At 50.5% G+C, this 16,101-nt stretch overlaps 1 protein-coding gene and 1 long non-coding RNA gene across 5 annotated transcripts in view; one reads left to right on the forward strand and one right to left on the reverse strand.

Annotated features, from left to right (window-relative positions):
* Positions 1-16,101, reverse strand: part of arhgef6 (Rac/Cdc42 guanine nucleotide exchange factor 6) — a 216,443-nt gene that overhangs the window by 192,187 nt on the left and 8,155 nt on the right. For both annotated transcript variants that reach the window (XM_087991843.1, XM_087991842.1), the window contains exon 2: positions 516-599. In XM_087991843.1, coding sequence (XP_087847969.1) covers positions 516-599 — 84 coding nt within the window. The remainder of the gene's footprint in view (positions 1-515; positions 600-16,101) is intronic.
* Positions 5,708-16,101, forward strand: part of LOC122557449 (uncharacterized) — a 77,883-nt gene continuing 67,489 nt past the window's right edge. For all 3 annotated transcript variants that reach the window (XR_015758606.1, XR_015758607.1, XR_015758605.1), the window contains exon 1: positions 5,708-6,131. This is a non-coding gene — a long non-coding RNA (uncharacterized LOC122557449). The remainder of the gene's footprint in view (positions 6,132-16,101) is intronic.

The following is a 16,101-nucleotide window of genomic DNA, read 5'->3' on the forward strand; positions in this document are numbered from 1 at the left end:
CTTCCCATCCCCCCACCCACCACCACCCTTCCCATCCCCCCACCCACCACCACCCTTCCCATCCCCCCACCCACCACCCCCCTTCCCATCCCCCCACCCCCCACCCACCACCCCCCTTCCCATCCCCCATCCCCCCACCCCCCTTCCCATCTCCCATCCCCCCACCCCCCTTCCCATCTCCCATCCCCCAACCCCCCCCCCCTTCCCATCCCCCAACCCCCCCCCCTCCCTTCCCTTCCCATCCCCCAACCCCCCCCCCTTCCCATCCCCCAACCCCCCCCCCCTTCCCTTCCCTTCCCCCAACCCCCCCCCTTCCCTTCCCTTCCCATCCCCCAACCCCCCCCCCTTCCCTTCCCTTCCCATCCCCCAACCCCCCCCCCCCCCCTCCCTTCCCATCCCCCATCCCCCCTTCCCATCCCCCACCCTCCATACAGGATGAGTGACCCCCACCCCCGGTGCAGTGCCTCCCCCCGGGGTCGCGGTGCCGGGCCTCCTGCTGCTGGTGAGGGACTGACCTCCAGGTGAAGGGCCGAGCAGCTCCTGAGGAACTCGCGGATGTTGGCGCAGCTTTCACTCTCAGTCCTGGGCTCCGGACACACCTGAGGGACAGGGACACACACAGTGAGAGAGAGAGGGGGGAGGGTGAGCGGGGCCGGACAGTGCGGACACACCGGGGCCTCGGGCCGGAGCCGGGAGCAGGCCGCGATCCCCGGGCTCACGTTCACATTCCGCCCGCTCCCCGGCTCCACCGAGCGGCGCCCGGACTCGGCACTGACAGCGCGCGATCCCCCGCCCGGATCCACTCTCTCCCCGCCCCCCGGGATCCGGGATCCGGGATCCACACCGCCCCACCCCCCCAATAAACAAATCCCGGGATCCACTCACCCCCCTCCCCCACCCCCCCAGCCTGGGATCCACTCACCCCCCTCCCCCACCCCCCCAGCCCGGGATCCACACAGCCCCACCCCCCCAATAAACAAATCCCGGGATCCACTCACCCCCCCCCCCAGACCGGGATCCACTCACCCCCCTCCCCCACCCCCCCAGCCCGGGATCCACACAGCCCCACCCCCCCAATAAACAAATCCCGGGATCCACTCACCCCCCCCCCCAGACCGGGATCCACTCACCCCCCTCCCCCACCCCCCCAGCCCGGGATCCACTCACCCCCCTCCCCCACCCCCCCAGCCCGGGATCCACACAGCCCCACCCCCCCAATAAACAAATCCCGGGATCCACTCACCCCCCCCCCCAGACCGGGATCCACTCACCCCCTCCCCCACCCCCCCAGCCCGGGATCCACTCAGCCCACCCCCACTCCCACCCTGCCCGGGATCCACTCACCCCCCTCCCCCACCCCCACCCCCAAGATCCACTCACCCCCCTCCCCCACCCCCACCCCCAAGATCCACTCACCCCCCTCCCCCACCCACCCCCAAGATCCACTCACCACCCCCCCAGACCGGGATCCACTCACCCCCCTCCCCCACCCCCACCCCCAAGATCCACTCACCCCCCCCCAGCCCGGGATCCACTCAGCCCACCCCCACTCCCACCCTGTCCGTGATCCATTCACCCCCCCCCCCACGTGCACACAGCCCGGGATCCACTCACCCCTCCCCCATCCAGCCCGGGATCCACTCACCTCCCCCCCACCCAGCCCAGTATCCACTCACCCCCCCATACCCACCCCAACCCAGCCCGGGATCCACTCACCCACCCCCTACGTCCACCCAGCCCAGGACCTACTCACCCCCCCCCCCCCCCCCCCACCTGCACACAGCCCGGGATCCACTCACCCCTCCCCCATCCAGCCCGGGATCCACTCACCTCCCCCGCACCCCCACCTAGCCAGAGATCCACTCACCTCCCCCCCACTCCCACCCAACCCGGGATCCACACACTTCTCCCCACCTAGCCTGGGGTCCACTCACCCCCCACCCAACCCGGGATCCACACACTTCCCCCCCACCCAGCCTGGGGTCCACTCACCTCCCCCCACCCCACCCAGCCCGGGATCCACTCACCTCCCCACCCACCCCCACCCAGCACGCAATCCATTCACCCACCCACCCACCCAAACAGCCCGGGATCCACTCACAAACAGCCCGGGATCCACTCATCTCCCCCACCCACCCAGCTCGGGATCCACTCACCCCTCCCCCATCCAGCCCGGGATCCACTCACCCAACCCCCCCCCACCCAGCCCAGGATCCACTCACCTCCCCCCCACCCCACCCTGCCCAGGATCCACACACTTCCCCCCACCCCCACCCAGCCCGGGATCTACTCACCCCTCCCTCACCCGGCCCGGTATCCACTCACCTCCCCCACCCCCACCCAGCCCGGGATCCATTCACCACCAACCCCACCCAGCCCGGGATCCATTCACCCACCCAGCCCGAGATTCACTCACCTCCCCCCCCCCCCCAACCACCGGCACTGGGATTCACTCCCTACCCACACCGCCCCGCCCCCCAAAATAAACAAATCCAGGGATCCACTCACCCCCACCCAGCCCGTGATCCACTCACCCCCCACCCCCACCCAGCCCGGGATCCACTAACCCCCCCACTCCCACCCAGCCCGGGATCCACTAGCCCCCCCCACACCTCAGTGTTACTTCAGTGTTACACAATAACATATGATGTGGCATTTTATCAGTGCATTCTGGAAATTTAAGTTAAGTGGAGACTGGTTCCCCCTTTTCCCAGCATGTATTACCACCTCAAAGAACACAAAAGGATTGGTCAAACATGATTCTCCCTTTCACAAAACCCTGTTGACTCTGCCCATTACTTTGAACATATTCATATGCCCTATTGTAACCTTGTTAGTATTAGCTTTTAACGTATTCATTATGATAGACGAAGTTTCTGTCTCCCTTTTTGAATTAAGTTACATTTGCTAGCTTCCAATCAATGACACTATCCCCAAATCAAGGGAATTTTGGAAAATTAAAACTATTGCATCAACTTTCTCTCTGGCCACTTCTTTTACGACCCTGGGAAAAAATCAATCAGGAACTGCACTTGTCAGCCCACAGCTCTGACAATTTCCTCAGTACTTTCCTGAGTTGCAAACTGAACTAACACCAAAATTATTTGAAGATGAGCAGGTTGAGCTGGCTGAGTAGCTGGTTTGCAATGCAGGGTGATGTTAACAGTGTGGGTTCAATTCCCATGCTGGCTGAGGTTACCATGAAAGTCCTGCCTTTTCAACCTCATCCTTTGCCCGAGGCAAGGTTACCCTCAGGTTAAATCATCACCAGTCGTCTCCCTCTCTTTCATAAGAGAGTAGCCCTATGGGGCCATGGCAACGTTTCTAATTAGTTTAGTTTAGTTTTCCCTACAGTGTGGGAACAGGCCCTTCGGCCCAAAGTCCACACTGACCCTCTGAAGAGTAACCCACCCAGAAAAATTTCCCTCTGACTAATGCACCTAACACTATGGACAATTTAGCATGGCCAATTCACCCGACCTGCAATCTTTGGATTGTGGGAGGAAATCGGAGCACCCGGAAGAAACCCATGCAGACCCGGGGAGAATGTGCAAACTCCACACAGTCACCCGAGGCTGGAATCGAACCTGGGACCCTGGTGCTGTGAGGCAGCAGTGCTAACCACTGAGCCACCGTGCCACCCCAATTAAGTTGCTTTAGCTGGTTACTAAGTATTGCTGAAACCTTGAAAGTTCTGAGGGTCACTGGACCTGAAATGTTAGCTCTGCTTTCTCTCTGGAAATACTGCTAGACCTGCTGAGTTTTTCCAACAATTTTTGTTTTTGTTTCTGATTTCTAGTATCCACAGTTCTTCCAGGTTTTTTTTATTGCTTCAATCTTCACAGTGAAAACTAGGAACAATAATAACTTTCAGAATCTTCCAACGTGCAGAGTACTTTAATAACCGAAGGAAAATCCAATTGTGTGCAACAAATAGTCTGGGGGTTAGTGACACAGATATCAGATAGTGTCGCAGGCACACACATGATGGCAGGGTCACAGGTCCAGGGGACCTGTAAAACCCACCTGATGGTCCCTTCACTGCCCACATACACCCCACCCCCCCCCAACCTGTCTACAACTTTACTGGAGGGTTGGGCGCATAGACAAGGTCTGAACCACCCTGCCCAAATTCAGGCCTTTAGCCAATTATGGGCTAATGGGAGGAGTTCAGAGATGGTGGGAGAGCCCACCAGATCACTCTACTGAGTAAAGAAGGGGCCTTGATTACAGATCCCCTTTTGAAGATCCACATCCAACCCTTCAAGGATGGGTCACCCTCACTGTCCAGTATTCTTTCGCCCTACCATCACAATCCCCATTCGCCACCACCCTACACCCCCCCTTTCAAGTCCAGGCACACCTGTACTTTTAGAAATTAATTCATTAAAAAGCAATCAATGAATGCCAAGAGGCCATTCTGCCCCTCAAGCCTGTTCCATTGTTCAATCGTTGCTCCCGCTCCCCCGATTCCATGGTTGTCATGGCTCAGTTGGTTAAAACATTGTGGGTTCAGGTCCCATTCCAGGACCTGAGCACAGTTTCTGGTAGTGGGCAGGTAGGATCTTTTAGAGAGGTCATTTTTGAGATGATTTTGAAGGCAGGATTTTGAAAAAGCAGAAGAATTGTATCCATTGTCCTGGCAAATATTTATCCTTTAATCAACATCAACAAAAACAGATGATTCCTGAAACTACTTTCGGCAGAGAGTTCCAGATACTACACACTGGGTGAAAAATTTCTTCCTTAAGTCCCTTATTAAGCCGGCTGCCACGAGATACAGGACCAGAGTAGGCCTTCAGCCTACTGAGTCTGTCCCACTTTTCAATGAGATTGTGGTTGATCTGATAATCCTCACCTCTTTCCTTCCTTTCCCCCATAACCCTTGATTCCTGTACTGATTAAAAATCTGTCTATCTCCGCCTTGAATGAACTTAACTGCTTTACAAAGAGCAAAGAAAATTTACAGCCCAGGAACATGTCCTTCGGCCCTCCAAGCCTGAGCCGATCCAAATGTACTGTCTAAACTGGTTGGTCAATTCCTAAGCATCTGTAACCCTCTGCTCCCCACCTACTCGTGCATCTGTCCAGACGCATCTTAAATGAATCTACCATGCCTGCCTCTACCACCTCTGCTGGCAACGCGTTCCAAACACCCACCATCCTCTGTGTGAAGTACTTGCCGTGTGTATCCCCCTTAAACTTTCCACCTCTCACCTTGAAAGCGTGACCTCTTGTTATTGAATCCTTCACCCTGGGAAAAAGCTTGTCTCTATTCACCCTGTCTATACCCTTCATGATGTTGTAAACCTCAATCAGGTCCCCACTCAATCTCCCTTTTTCTAATGAAAACAAACCTAACCTACTCAACCTCTCTTCATAGCCAGCACCTTCCATACCAGGCAACATCCTCATAGACCTTCTCTGCACCGTCTCCAAAGCATCCACATCTTTTGGTAATGTGGCGACCAGAACTTAAACCTGCCTCCTTGGTGGTTGACCCCTTCACTCAGGGGACAGTTTCTTCCTATTTCCCATATCTATGCCCCTCACCACTTCATACACCTCAGTCAGGATGCCCTCTCAGCCTTCTCTGATCTCAGGAAAACAGCCCTAGACTATCCAATGCCTCTCCATGACCTTGAGATTTCCATAGGTCCACCTGAGAGGGTAGAAAGGAGCGTGGATTAGCATCTGATCTGAGTAGCAGCACCTCCAACAGGGTAGTGCTCCCTCAGTGCTGCACTCCAAGCGTGCTGGCTCCTATTAAGTACTCAAGGCTCTGGAGTTGAACTTCATCCCATATCCTTGTGACAAATGAGAAGTTCCTCAGCAAACCCAGCTGACCTCTACAGACTGGGAAGCTTAGACTGTAACTAAGCAGAGTGTTAGAACCCCCAACATCCAGAAGGAAAGTCCATTTCAAACAGACCAACCCCTCCCCTTGGATAAAACCCACCCAAGGCTTGCAGCAATAACATGCTGGGGAGAGTGGGTGGGGGGGGGGGGGGTGCAAAAATAAGGCTGAGAGCCAGACTTCCTCAGTGGGACACGGAGACCCACCCTGAGAGCTGCCAATCAATTTGATTAAAAGGAAGGGGAAAAATCAATGAGGAGTGAGTGAAGAGCTGGTAAGTATTATCATTTTTGAAGTATGGTCTTTGTTTTAACTCAAACTGTGATGATTATCAGTACCAGTAAGGGTTTACTTAATAACTGTGAGGTGTTTGAGTGTCTGTAAGGTTTGAATGAATAAGGGAAAGCCATGAGAATGTAAATCTGATAAGGGAAGTCCAGAATGCTGGATAACTATTTGTGCAGCAAGTGTTGTTAGTAGCAGCAGATTGAGCTCCAGGCTTCAGAACGTGAGCAGCAGCTGGAGTCACTGCTGTGCATCGGTGAGGCTGAGAATGAAGTGTCTAACATATTTACAGATCTGATCACTTTGCAGTGGATGGAGATGCAGGGAGAGGGGGGAATGGGTGACCATGAGACATGTAGCCATATGTCCTCTACGCTGCCAAGATATTCTGAGATCCCTGGAGTCAGCACTATCTATTGTGTGCTGAAAGTGAGGACTGGAGATTAGAGTCAGGAGTGTGGGGTGCTGGAAAAGCACAGCAGGTCAGGCAGCAACCGAGGAGCAGGAGAATCAATGTTTCGGGCAAAAGCCCTTTATCAGGAACTTCATCAACAATTAGCAGTTGTGCACCCACTCAAGCAGTGTCTGCCCAGCGGCACTCTGCACAGGTCATGGTGTTTGCCCCGGACATGGTATTTCAGGAGGAATCAGTGCCCAACTTCATGGACAGGGACCTGGAGGATGTTATTGTCCGGAAGAGGGCTGTTCTTTCCCACATGACAGGCAGACAAGGCCACAATACAAGACCATGCCAGCCTGGTCTGAGATTGCTACCTGGGTCAGTGCAGTCTCAGGCATCTTCAGAAATGCCCAGCACTGCGGAAGGACAATGGCATTCTCCACTCCCCCAGCGTAAGTGCTGTCTCATGTTCACTCATTCTCTGCCACTGCAGCCACCTTTTTAGGCTCATGCTCTACCACTCTCACGACTGCCTCCAAAATCTTCCCTCACTCACCCCAACCCTTACCACTAACCAGGTATCAACTCTTCTGCCGACTCACTCGCTCAGGAACCACACCAATTTTCCCCTCTCTCTATCGATACTAACAGTTGTGCCACCCACTCATTGCCTCCCTTCCTCTCATTCCAGGAGGAAGACCCATCCCACAAATGAGCAGATCAAGTCAAGCTGGGAGGTAGAGTGTGAGACATTTGACTTCTTAATCCCTTTGTAAAGAGTAGCGGACTGTGATTGTCCCAAGGGGTTGATTAACCGTGCACAAATCCCTGGACTGTATCAGAAGCTGTCCTTACTATGTCAGGACACCCTCACTGAAAGCTGTCTCCCTTGATTTGACTCTTCTTAGACTTTGAAACATAGCCATTAGGTTGAAGTACACAGTGGGTTTGCCACCGACATCACCGGTCATTGGTCACAAGTGAGATTGATATGGTACCATGCCGCACAGCAAAACGTCCGCCCCTTGACTGCTCACTGCTAACAACCATGACGACCATGGGTTTGCTAAGAGAAAATTGTGTTTGTTTAACTTGCTAGAGCTTTCTGATGAGGAATTTGGGGGGTGGATCAGGGCAATACTGTTCAGGAGATGTATATGGACTTCCAAAAAGAATTGGATAAAGTGCCATGCAACAGACATGTGAGTAATGTTACAGCTCATGGAGTAAAAGACACTGTAGCAACATGTATATGAAACTGGTCGAGTGACAGGAAACAAAATTGTGTTCATGGATGTTTATTGGTCTGGGGGAGGTTTGTAGTGGAGATCATGAATGATCAGGTGAAGTCCCTTGCATTTCTTCATTTGTGTTAATGATCTAGACTTTGGTATGCAAGGCAAATTTTTTAAATTTGCAGATGATGCAAAACTGGTGGGAATCGTAAACTGTGAGGAGGATAGTGTGGAACTTCAGAAAGATTGACAGGTTTATTGGGTGGGTGCATAGGTGGCAGATGAAGTTCAATATGGAGAGCTGAGAGGTGATACATTCTTGTTAGAAGACAACATAAAATAAAGGGGATGATTCTAAAAGGGCTGTAGGAGCAGAGAAAACTGGATCTACATGTACATAAATTACCAAAGCTGGCAGGGCTATAAAATTTAAAATAATTAATAAAGAAAGGAAAAATTATATGAAGGAAAGCATTTTCACTCAGTGAGTGGTCAGGATCTAGAAGGCACTGCCTAAGAGTCTAATTAAAGCAGGGTCCATTGAAGCTTTCCAAAGAGAATTAGATGGTTATTTGAAAAGTGCAGGATTACAGGGACAGTGAAGGGGAATGTCACTGAGCGACTTACTCAGTTGGAGAGCTGACAGAGATAGGATGGGCTGAATAGCCCTCTGCTGCCCTGTAGCAGTTTTGTAACTTTCTGGCTGGGCAGCAGCTTGAATAATCCCAGACCTCAGTAGGGCATTGTCAGGACGAGAGGAGGCCCAGGCAGATCGTCAATGGCAACTGAGCACAGGTTTTTACAGCAGGGAAGATCTGGCAAACCAAGGAGGGGCAGAGACTGGATTTGGGGGGTGGTGTGCAGTTTGGAGCCCAGGTGTAAACGAGAAGAAAGGGAGTGGCGTGGAGTTACACATTGGGCAATCGCAATTGTTGCACCCGCTCCCCTCTTTCCTACCTTTTCACACCAACCCTTTCAATACACCTTCTGTATTCTGACCCTAGCTCAGGGCTCCATTGCGATAACATCAGTAATAAATCATCAAAATGGATTCAGCTTTTCTTACTGCTTGGCCTACTGCGAGCTCTTTACATTAGAGGGGGCTGGGAGTCCAAACTCACTCCTGAAAAGGTGGTTAAGTCAGAAACTCTTGTTCCATTTAAACAGCATTTAGATATTTACTTACATTTCCATAGTCTCCAGGACTGGAAAGCTGGAAAATGGGATTTGTTGATCAGATCTTTATTGAGCGTTGTGGATATAATGGGCTGAAATGCTTTCTTCTCTGCTCCTAATGTCTATAAGTCTAATATGACGTCTAGCCTCAGTCTAGTGTGCTTTACCATGAGGGACCATTAACAATGAGAACTGTGTCAGTACAGTTAGGTCTCCAGAGAATATGTGTGCATAATAGAGTCTGAGAGAAAGAAAGCCCAAAGAGAATTGCGTGAAAGGAAGAGGAAGGGCAACACAGGAAGGATAGGGGAGAATGGAGTGACAAAGAGAGGGACAGTGAGAGAGGGAGGGAGGGAGAGACAAACAAACACAAGGGTGGCTTGTACATAGTAAAGATGGTTATAAAAGGAATATGATCGTACATTCAAGTGAGAGAACTAGGCTGACACAGGGATAATATCATGAGATGACTGCCTGGGGGAATGAATTAGACACATGCTGGATGTCTCATGATGGTGAAATTGTGAAACAATCTGGATTTGAAATAACGAGTCAATGATATTCTATTTTAGCAAGCTAACATTGGTTAAACTAACAAGGGTTTGTGTACTTAACGTTGTGTTTATTTCATAAAAATGTTTAGACAAAAACTGCAACATGCTTCATGAAAGATCGTGTCAGAGACCCTAATAGTGTCCTGACACTCACAATGAGAGCAGCCACATCATGTTGCTGGAGAGGTAAATATTGGCCAGGACACCAAAGAAATTCCTCTGTTCCTCTTCAAAAGAGCACTGTGGGATCTTTAACATCTACCTAAGTGAACAGGCAGGACCTTATTTTAATATCTTAATGTAAGGTACCACATTTTTCTTTGTCTTCATTGACTAGAAACTGGACTGGAAATCAATGCTTCAGCAGTGGTCAACTGGCTCAATGACTGTCCTTCCGGGAACCTTTATTGACTTGTCCAATTCCTCTCCCCATCCTCAGCATTTCCTTATGGAACAGTCCTGCCTCAGCACCAAGAAATGTTTGCTTCTAGAGCACAACTCGTTAAAGAATGTACCAGCACAACTCACTGGACCACAACAAACCCCACTCCTGGGCAAGTGTCCTCTGCCCACTCCTCCAGAGTCACCCTTGAGAACAAACAATACCCTCCAACTACTCGACTTCATCATTAACGGGCTCCTCAATGCCCACTCTCTACCCTTTCCACTTCCAACACAAACTAGTCATTCACAGATGCAAAAGTAAAATATGGAAGATGCTGGAAATCTGTAATGGAAACAGAAAATGCCGGAATTCCTCAGATCAGGCAGCATGAGTGGAAAGAGAAAAACAGAGCTAACATTTTAGGTTATTGACCATTGAACATTTTTGTTAGAGTGTGATCCTCTGTTCAGCTACATCTGCCGCTCCTCTCCCTCTCCAATTCGCACCAATCCTCGCATCAAGTACATTTACCCGAGCTCGGAAACTCTGCTGTTTCTCTCATTTCTCGCCTTTCTGAGACCATTTTGTCCATGAGACACCATTTTCCATAAACTGCAACCCTTCCAGGCACCATGTCTTGTTCCGGCCTCTCCATTCACAGATAAACTAATTGTTTCCCCGCCCCCTTTTATAACAATCAAGAACTTCTCCTTTCTCAAAAAACCCAATTTCTTTCTGTCTTCCATTTCAAACTACTGGCACCATCTTCAATCTGTGCTGCCTCTCCTTCCACATGGTATGGCCTTTCAAACCAGTGTTTACAAAAATTCCCACCAGCTTCCACTCAATCAGGTTTCCATCAAAGCCAGGCTGTGATAGGGATGAGCTGGCATTCTCCATGATAATGGCCACAGTAAAAAAGCTCTCCTCATCCTCAACCTCCCACCAGCCTCTGGTATTATCTACCACGCTATCCCATGTCATTGTCCTGTCACCACTATCCAATTTTCAAAGCCCTCCATCACCATCACCACCTCCCATTTTAATAGAGAGCTGTGGAGGCAAAGTCATTGAGGGTATTTAGGAGAGATAGATAAGTTCTTGATTGGTAGGGTATCAAGAGTCATAGGGAGAAGGCAGGGAATTGGAGTTAAGAAACGTATCAGCCACAATCGAATAGGGATGACGACTTGATGGGCCAAATTCGCCTAATTCTGTTCCTATATCTTAGTCTCGTTGCCAGTGTCAGATGTGCAGGTTCCTCTAGTTTAACATCCACGTCAAAGTCACTGCCTTGGCCACAATTCCATTCCCTCAATCAGGATGAACCAGACTGTTCCACAATCCCGAATTTCTCGGACTCAGAGAGGCCTTTCCAACCTCACACTCTCAACCACTGAGACTGCCCACCTTGACCGTGTTTGCAAAGTCTCATTAATCCACTCATTAGGCTCTTCCTTCCAGCCTCCATGATCCTCATTTCCTGAAACTATGATGCTCACATCCAAAGCCACAACAAGTGACTGTCTCACATCACCACTTTCACTGGTCTCCACTAGCGTCAACACTTCAATTTTAAAATTCTGTGTTTAAATCATTTCACCAACTCAACCCTCCCTGTCTCTGTAACCCCCTCAAGTCCCTACACCCCCTCCCTATCTCTGTACCTCCTCCAGCCCCTACACCCCCTCCCAATCTCTGTAACCCCCTCCTGCCCCTACACCCCTCCCTATCTCTGTACTCCTCCAATCCCTACACCCCCTCCCAATCTCTGTAACCCCCTCCAGCCCCTACGCCTTTCCCTATCTCTGTAACCCCCTCCTGCCCCTACACCACTCCCTATCTCTGACCCCCTCCAGCCCCTACATCCCCTAACTCTGTAACCCCTTCCAGCCTACACCCCCTCCCTATCTCTGTAACCCCCTCCAGCCCCTACGTCCCCCCGCTATCTCTGTAACCCCGTCCAGCCTACACCCCCTCCCCATCTCTGTAGTCCCCTCCAGCCCCTACACCCCTTCCCTATCTCTGTCACCTCCTCCAGCTCCTACACACCCTCCCTATCTCTGTCACCTCCTCCAGCCCCTACACTCCTCCCTATCTCTGTCACCTCCTCCAGCCCCTACACCCTCTCCCTATCTCTGTCACCTCCTCCAGCCCCTACACTCCCTCCCCATCTCTGTACCCCCTTCAGCCCCTACAACCCCTCCCTGTCTCTGTACCCTCCTCCAGCTCCGACACCCCCTCCCTATCTCTGTAACCCCCTCCAGTCCCTGCACCCCCTCCCTATCTTTATAACCTCCTCGAGCTTTTGCAAAAATGTGTTCGACTCTTAAGAACTCTCTGAATGGCTGATCAAGATATCTATTGTATCAATTCCAAAAAAGTCTCAAAAGGAAATGAAATCAGATGTATCATCTGGCCTAGACCTGGGCACCAAAAATGATAATGGCTAAAAATAATCCTGTTGACCCCGCAAAGTTCTCCTTACTAACATCTGGGGGCTAGTGTCATTCCAGACAAAGAGCTTATGCTCAAAACGTCCATTCTCCTGCTCCTCGGATGCTGTCTGACCTGCTGTGCTTTTCCAGCACGACATTCTCAACTCTGATCTCTAGCATCTGCAATCCTCACTCTCTCCCAAAGTTGGGAGAGTTAACTCCCCAAATGATTCAAGCAACAGCCTGACATAGTCACACTCACAGACCATACCTTGCAGACAATGTCCCAAATCCCACCAACACTACCACCATTCCTGGATATGTGCTGACCCACTGGCAGGACAGACCCAGCAGAGGGGCAGCAGAGTGGGATAAAGTCGGAAGGGAATTACCCTGGCAGTGCTCAACACTGACTCTGGACCTCCATGAAGTCTCATGGCTTCAGGTTAAACATGGGCAAGGAAACCTCAAATAATTACCGTTGGAACCTAATATATAGGAGTAGAGTTAGGCCATAAGGCCCTTTGAGGCTACTTCACCGTTGGATTGTTCCTGATGTGATTCTCACCCCATTCTGCTGCCTTCTCTCTGTAACCTTTGATCCCCTTACTAATCAAGAACCTATCTATTTCTCTCTGTCTTAAACACACTCAGCGACTTGGCCTCCACTAAGTCCCCACCCTCTGGCTGAAGAAATTCCTCCTCATCTCAAGGGTCATCCCTTCACTCAGGTCCTAGCCTCTCCTACTAGAGGAACATCTTCTCTATGCCCACTCTATTATTCCTTCGTCCAAATCATTATTGCATAATGTGAATTGTTGTGGTCCCAATAACCACTGTGGAACGTCCCTAAGTCACTGGCTGCTATCCTGAAAAAGACTGCTTTATCCTCACTCTCTGCCTTCCGCCAGTCAGCCAATCCTCTATCCATACCAATACCTTGCCCCTAACACCATGGGTTCTCATCTTACTCAGCAGCCTCCTGTGTGGCACCTGTCAAAGCCCTTCTGGAAATCCAAATAATTCACATCCACTGGCTCTCCTTTGTCTAACTTGTTGTTACCTCCTCAAAGAATTCTAACAGTTTTGTCAGGCATGACCTTCCTCTGATGAAGCCGTGCTGTCTCAGCCCTATTTAATCATAGACCTACTAGTACTCCGCAGTCTCATCCTGAACAATGGGCTCTAAAATCTTACCCGTGGCTGAGGTCAGGCTAACTGGCCTATAGTTTCCTGTCTTCTGCTTCCCTCCCTTCTTAAATGGGGGAGGGGGTTACATTTGCCATTCCTCTGGGATCCTCCCACTTCCAGAGATTCCTGAAAGATCAGCACAAATGCCTCTATGATCTCCTCAGCTATCTCCTTCAGAACTCTGGGATGTAGTCCATCTGATCCGAGTGATTTATCCACCTTCAGATCTTGCAGTTCCCCCGCACCTCCTCCTGAGTGATGGACACTACACTCACTACTGCTCCCTGACTGTCTAGAAGCTCCAGTCTCCTGTTGGTGTCTTCTGATGAATAGTACCTATTCAGTTCCTCTGCTATTTATTTCTTCCCCATCACTACTTCTCCAGCCTCATTTTCAGCAGTCTAAGTTTCCACTCTTTCCTCTTTTATCTTTCATATATTAAAATGTCTCTTGCAATCTTATATATTACTAGTTAACTGACTCTCATATTTCATCTCCTATTGCTTTTTTGGTTATCCTCTGCTAGTTTTTAAAGGCTTCCCAGTCCTCAAGCTTCCCACTAATCTTCACCACATTGTATGGTTTTTCCTTTGCCCTTTATGCTGTCCCTGCCTTCCCTTGCCAGTCACGGTTGCCTTATCCTCCCCTTGTGTTTCTTCTTCCTTGGGATGAGTTTCTGCTGTGCCTCCTGAATTACCCCAGAAACTCCTGCCATTGCTGCCCCACTGCCTTCCCCACCACGCTCCCCTTCCAATCAACTCTGGCCAGCTCCTCCCTCATGTCTTTGTAGTTACCTTTACTCAGCTGTGATACCATTACACTGGATTCCAGCTTCTCCCTCTCAAACTGCTGGGTGAATTCCATTAAATTATGATTATTGCCCTGGGGGTTCCTTCACCTTAAGCTCCCTAATCATAATGCAATGGAGGGTATTTTCAATGTGAAGGTGGGACTTTTTTCTGCCTTATTGCACATCATCAAATCTAGAATTGCCTGTTCCCTAGTGGGCTCTACCACAAACTGCTCCAAAAAAAATCGTGACCATTCCACGAAATTCGTTTACTTGGGATTTCCTACTAACCTGATTTTCCCAGTTCATCTGCATATGAAGTTCCCCATGTTTACTGTAATATTACCTTTCTCACACGCCTTTTCTATCTCCTGATTTATTTTCGTCCCCACTTCCTGACTACTGGTCAGAGGCCTGTGCATAACTCAACAAGGTCTTTATCCCTTTGCAGTTCTCAACTCTACCCACACAGGTTGTAAGCCTTCCAACTCTATTCTGCTTCATGGTACTGATTTAATTTCATTTCCTGCCCCCTTCTGCCCATCTGCCTGTCCATTCAATAAGATGTGTATCCATGGATATTTGGTTCCTAGCCCTGATCCCCTGACAGCCATGTCTCTGTGATACCCACAACATTATACCTACCAATTTCAATCTGCGTTACAAGCTCTTTTAACAACTGCTGTTCTCCCTCAGCACCCTTTTCCATGTTGAGCAACACCTGGAGGAAGCACTAAGGGTGGCAGGGGCACAGAGTGTATTCTGGGTCGGATATTTCAATGCCCACTACTAAGAGTGGCTCGGTAGCAGTGCTACTGATGAGCTGGTCCTGTCCTAAACGATGTAGCTGCTAGACTGGGCCTGGGGCAGATGGTGAGAGAACCAACAAGATGGAAAAACAGACTTGACCTCATCCTTACCAATCTGCCGGCTGCAGATGCATCTGTCCATGACAGTATCAGTAAGAGTGACCACCACACTGTCCTTGTGGAGACAAAGTCCCACCTTCACATTGAGACTACCCTTCATCGTGTTGTGTGGCACTATCCCCGTGCTAATTGGGACAGACTTCGAACACATCCAGCAACTCCAGACTGGGCATCCATGAGGCGCTATGGGCCACCAACAGCAGCAGAACTGTACTCCAGCACAATCTGTAACCTCATGGCCTGGTGTATCCCCCACTCAACCATTACCATCAAGCCAGGGGATCAACCCTGGTTCAATGGGGAGTGCAGGAGGGTATGCCAGGAGCAGCACCAGGCAGACATGAAGATGAGGTATCAATCTGGTGAAGCTCCAAAAAGAACTACTTGCCAAGCAGCATAAGCAGCAAGTGACAGACAGAGCTAAGCAACCCCACAACCAACAGATCAGATCTAAACTCTGCAGTCCTGCCACATCCAATCATGAATGGTGGTGGACAATTAAGCAACTCCCTGGAGGAGAAGGCTGCACAGGTATCCCCATCCTTAATGATGGAAGAGCCCAGTATATCAGTGCAAAGGTTAAGGCTGAAGCTTTCGCAGCAATCTTCAGCCAGACATGCCGAGTGGATGATCCATCTCGGCCTCCTCCAGTGGTCCACAGCATCACAGATACCAGTCTTCAGCCAATTCCATTCACTCCCTATGATATCAAGAAATTGTTGGAGGCACTGGCTACTGCAAAGGGACAATACTCCGGCAAGAAGTCCTGTGCTCCAGAACTTGCCACTTCCCTAGCCAAGCTGTCCCAGTATAGTTACAACATAGGCATCACCCGACAATGTGGATGTTTACCCAGGTATG

Source organism: Chiloscyllium plagiosum, unplaced genomic scaffold, assembly GCF_037043375.1.
Source record: "Chiloscyllium plagiosum isolate Xiang-an unplaced genomic scaffold, Cpla_swu_hap1 HiC_scaffold_11, whole genome shotgun sequence".
NCBI classification, from domain to species: domain Eukaryota; kingdom Metazoa; phylum Chordata; class Chondrichthyes; order Orectolobiformes; family Hemiscylliidae; genus Chiloscyllium; species Chiloscyllium plagiosum.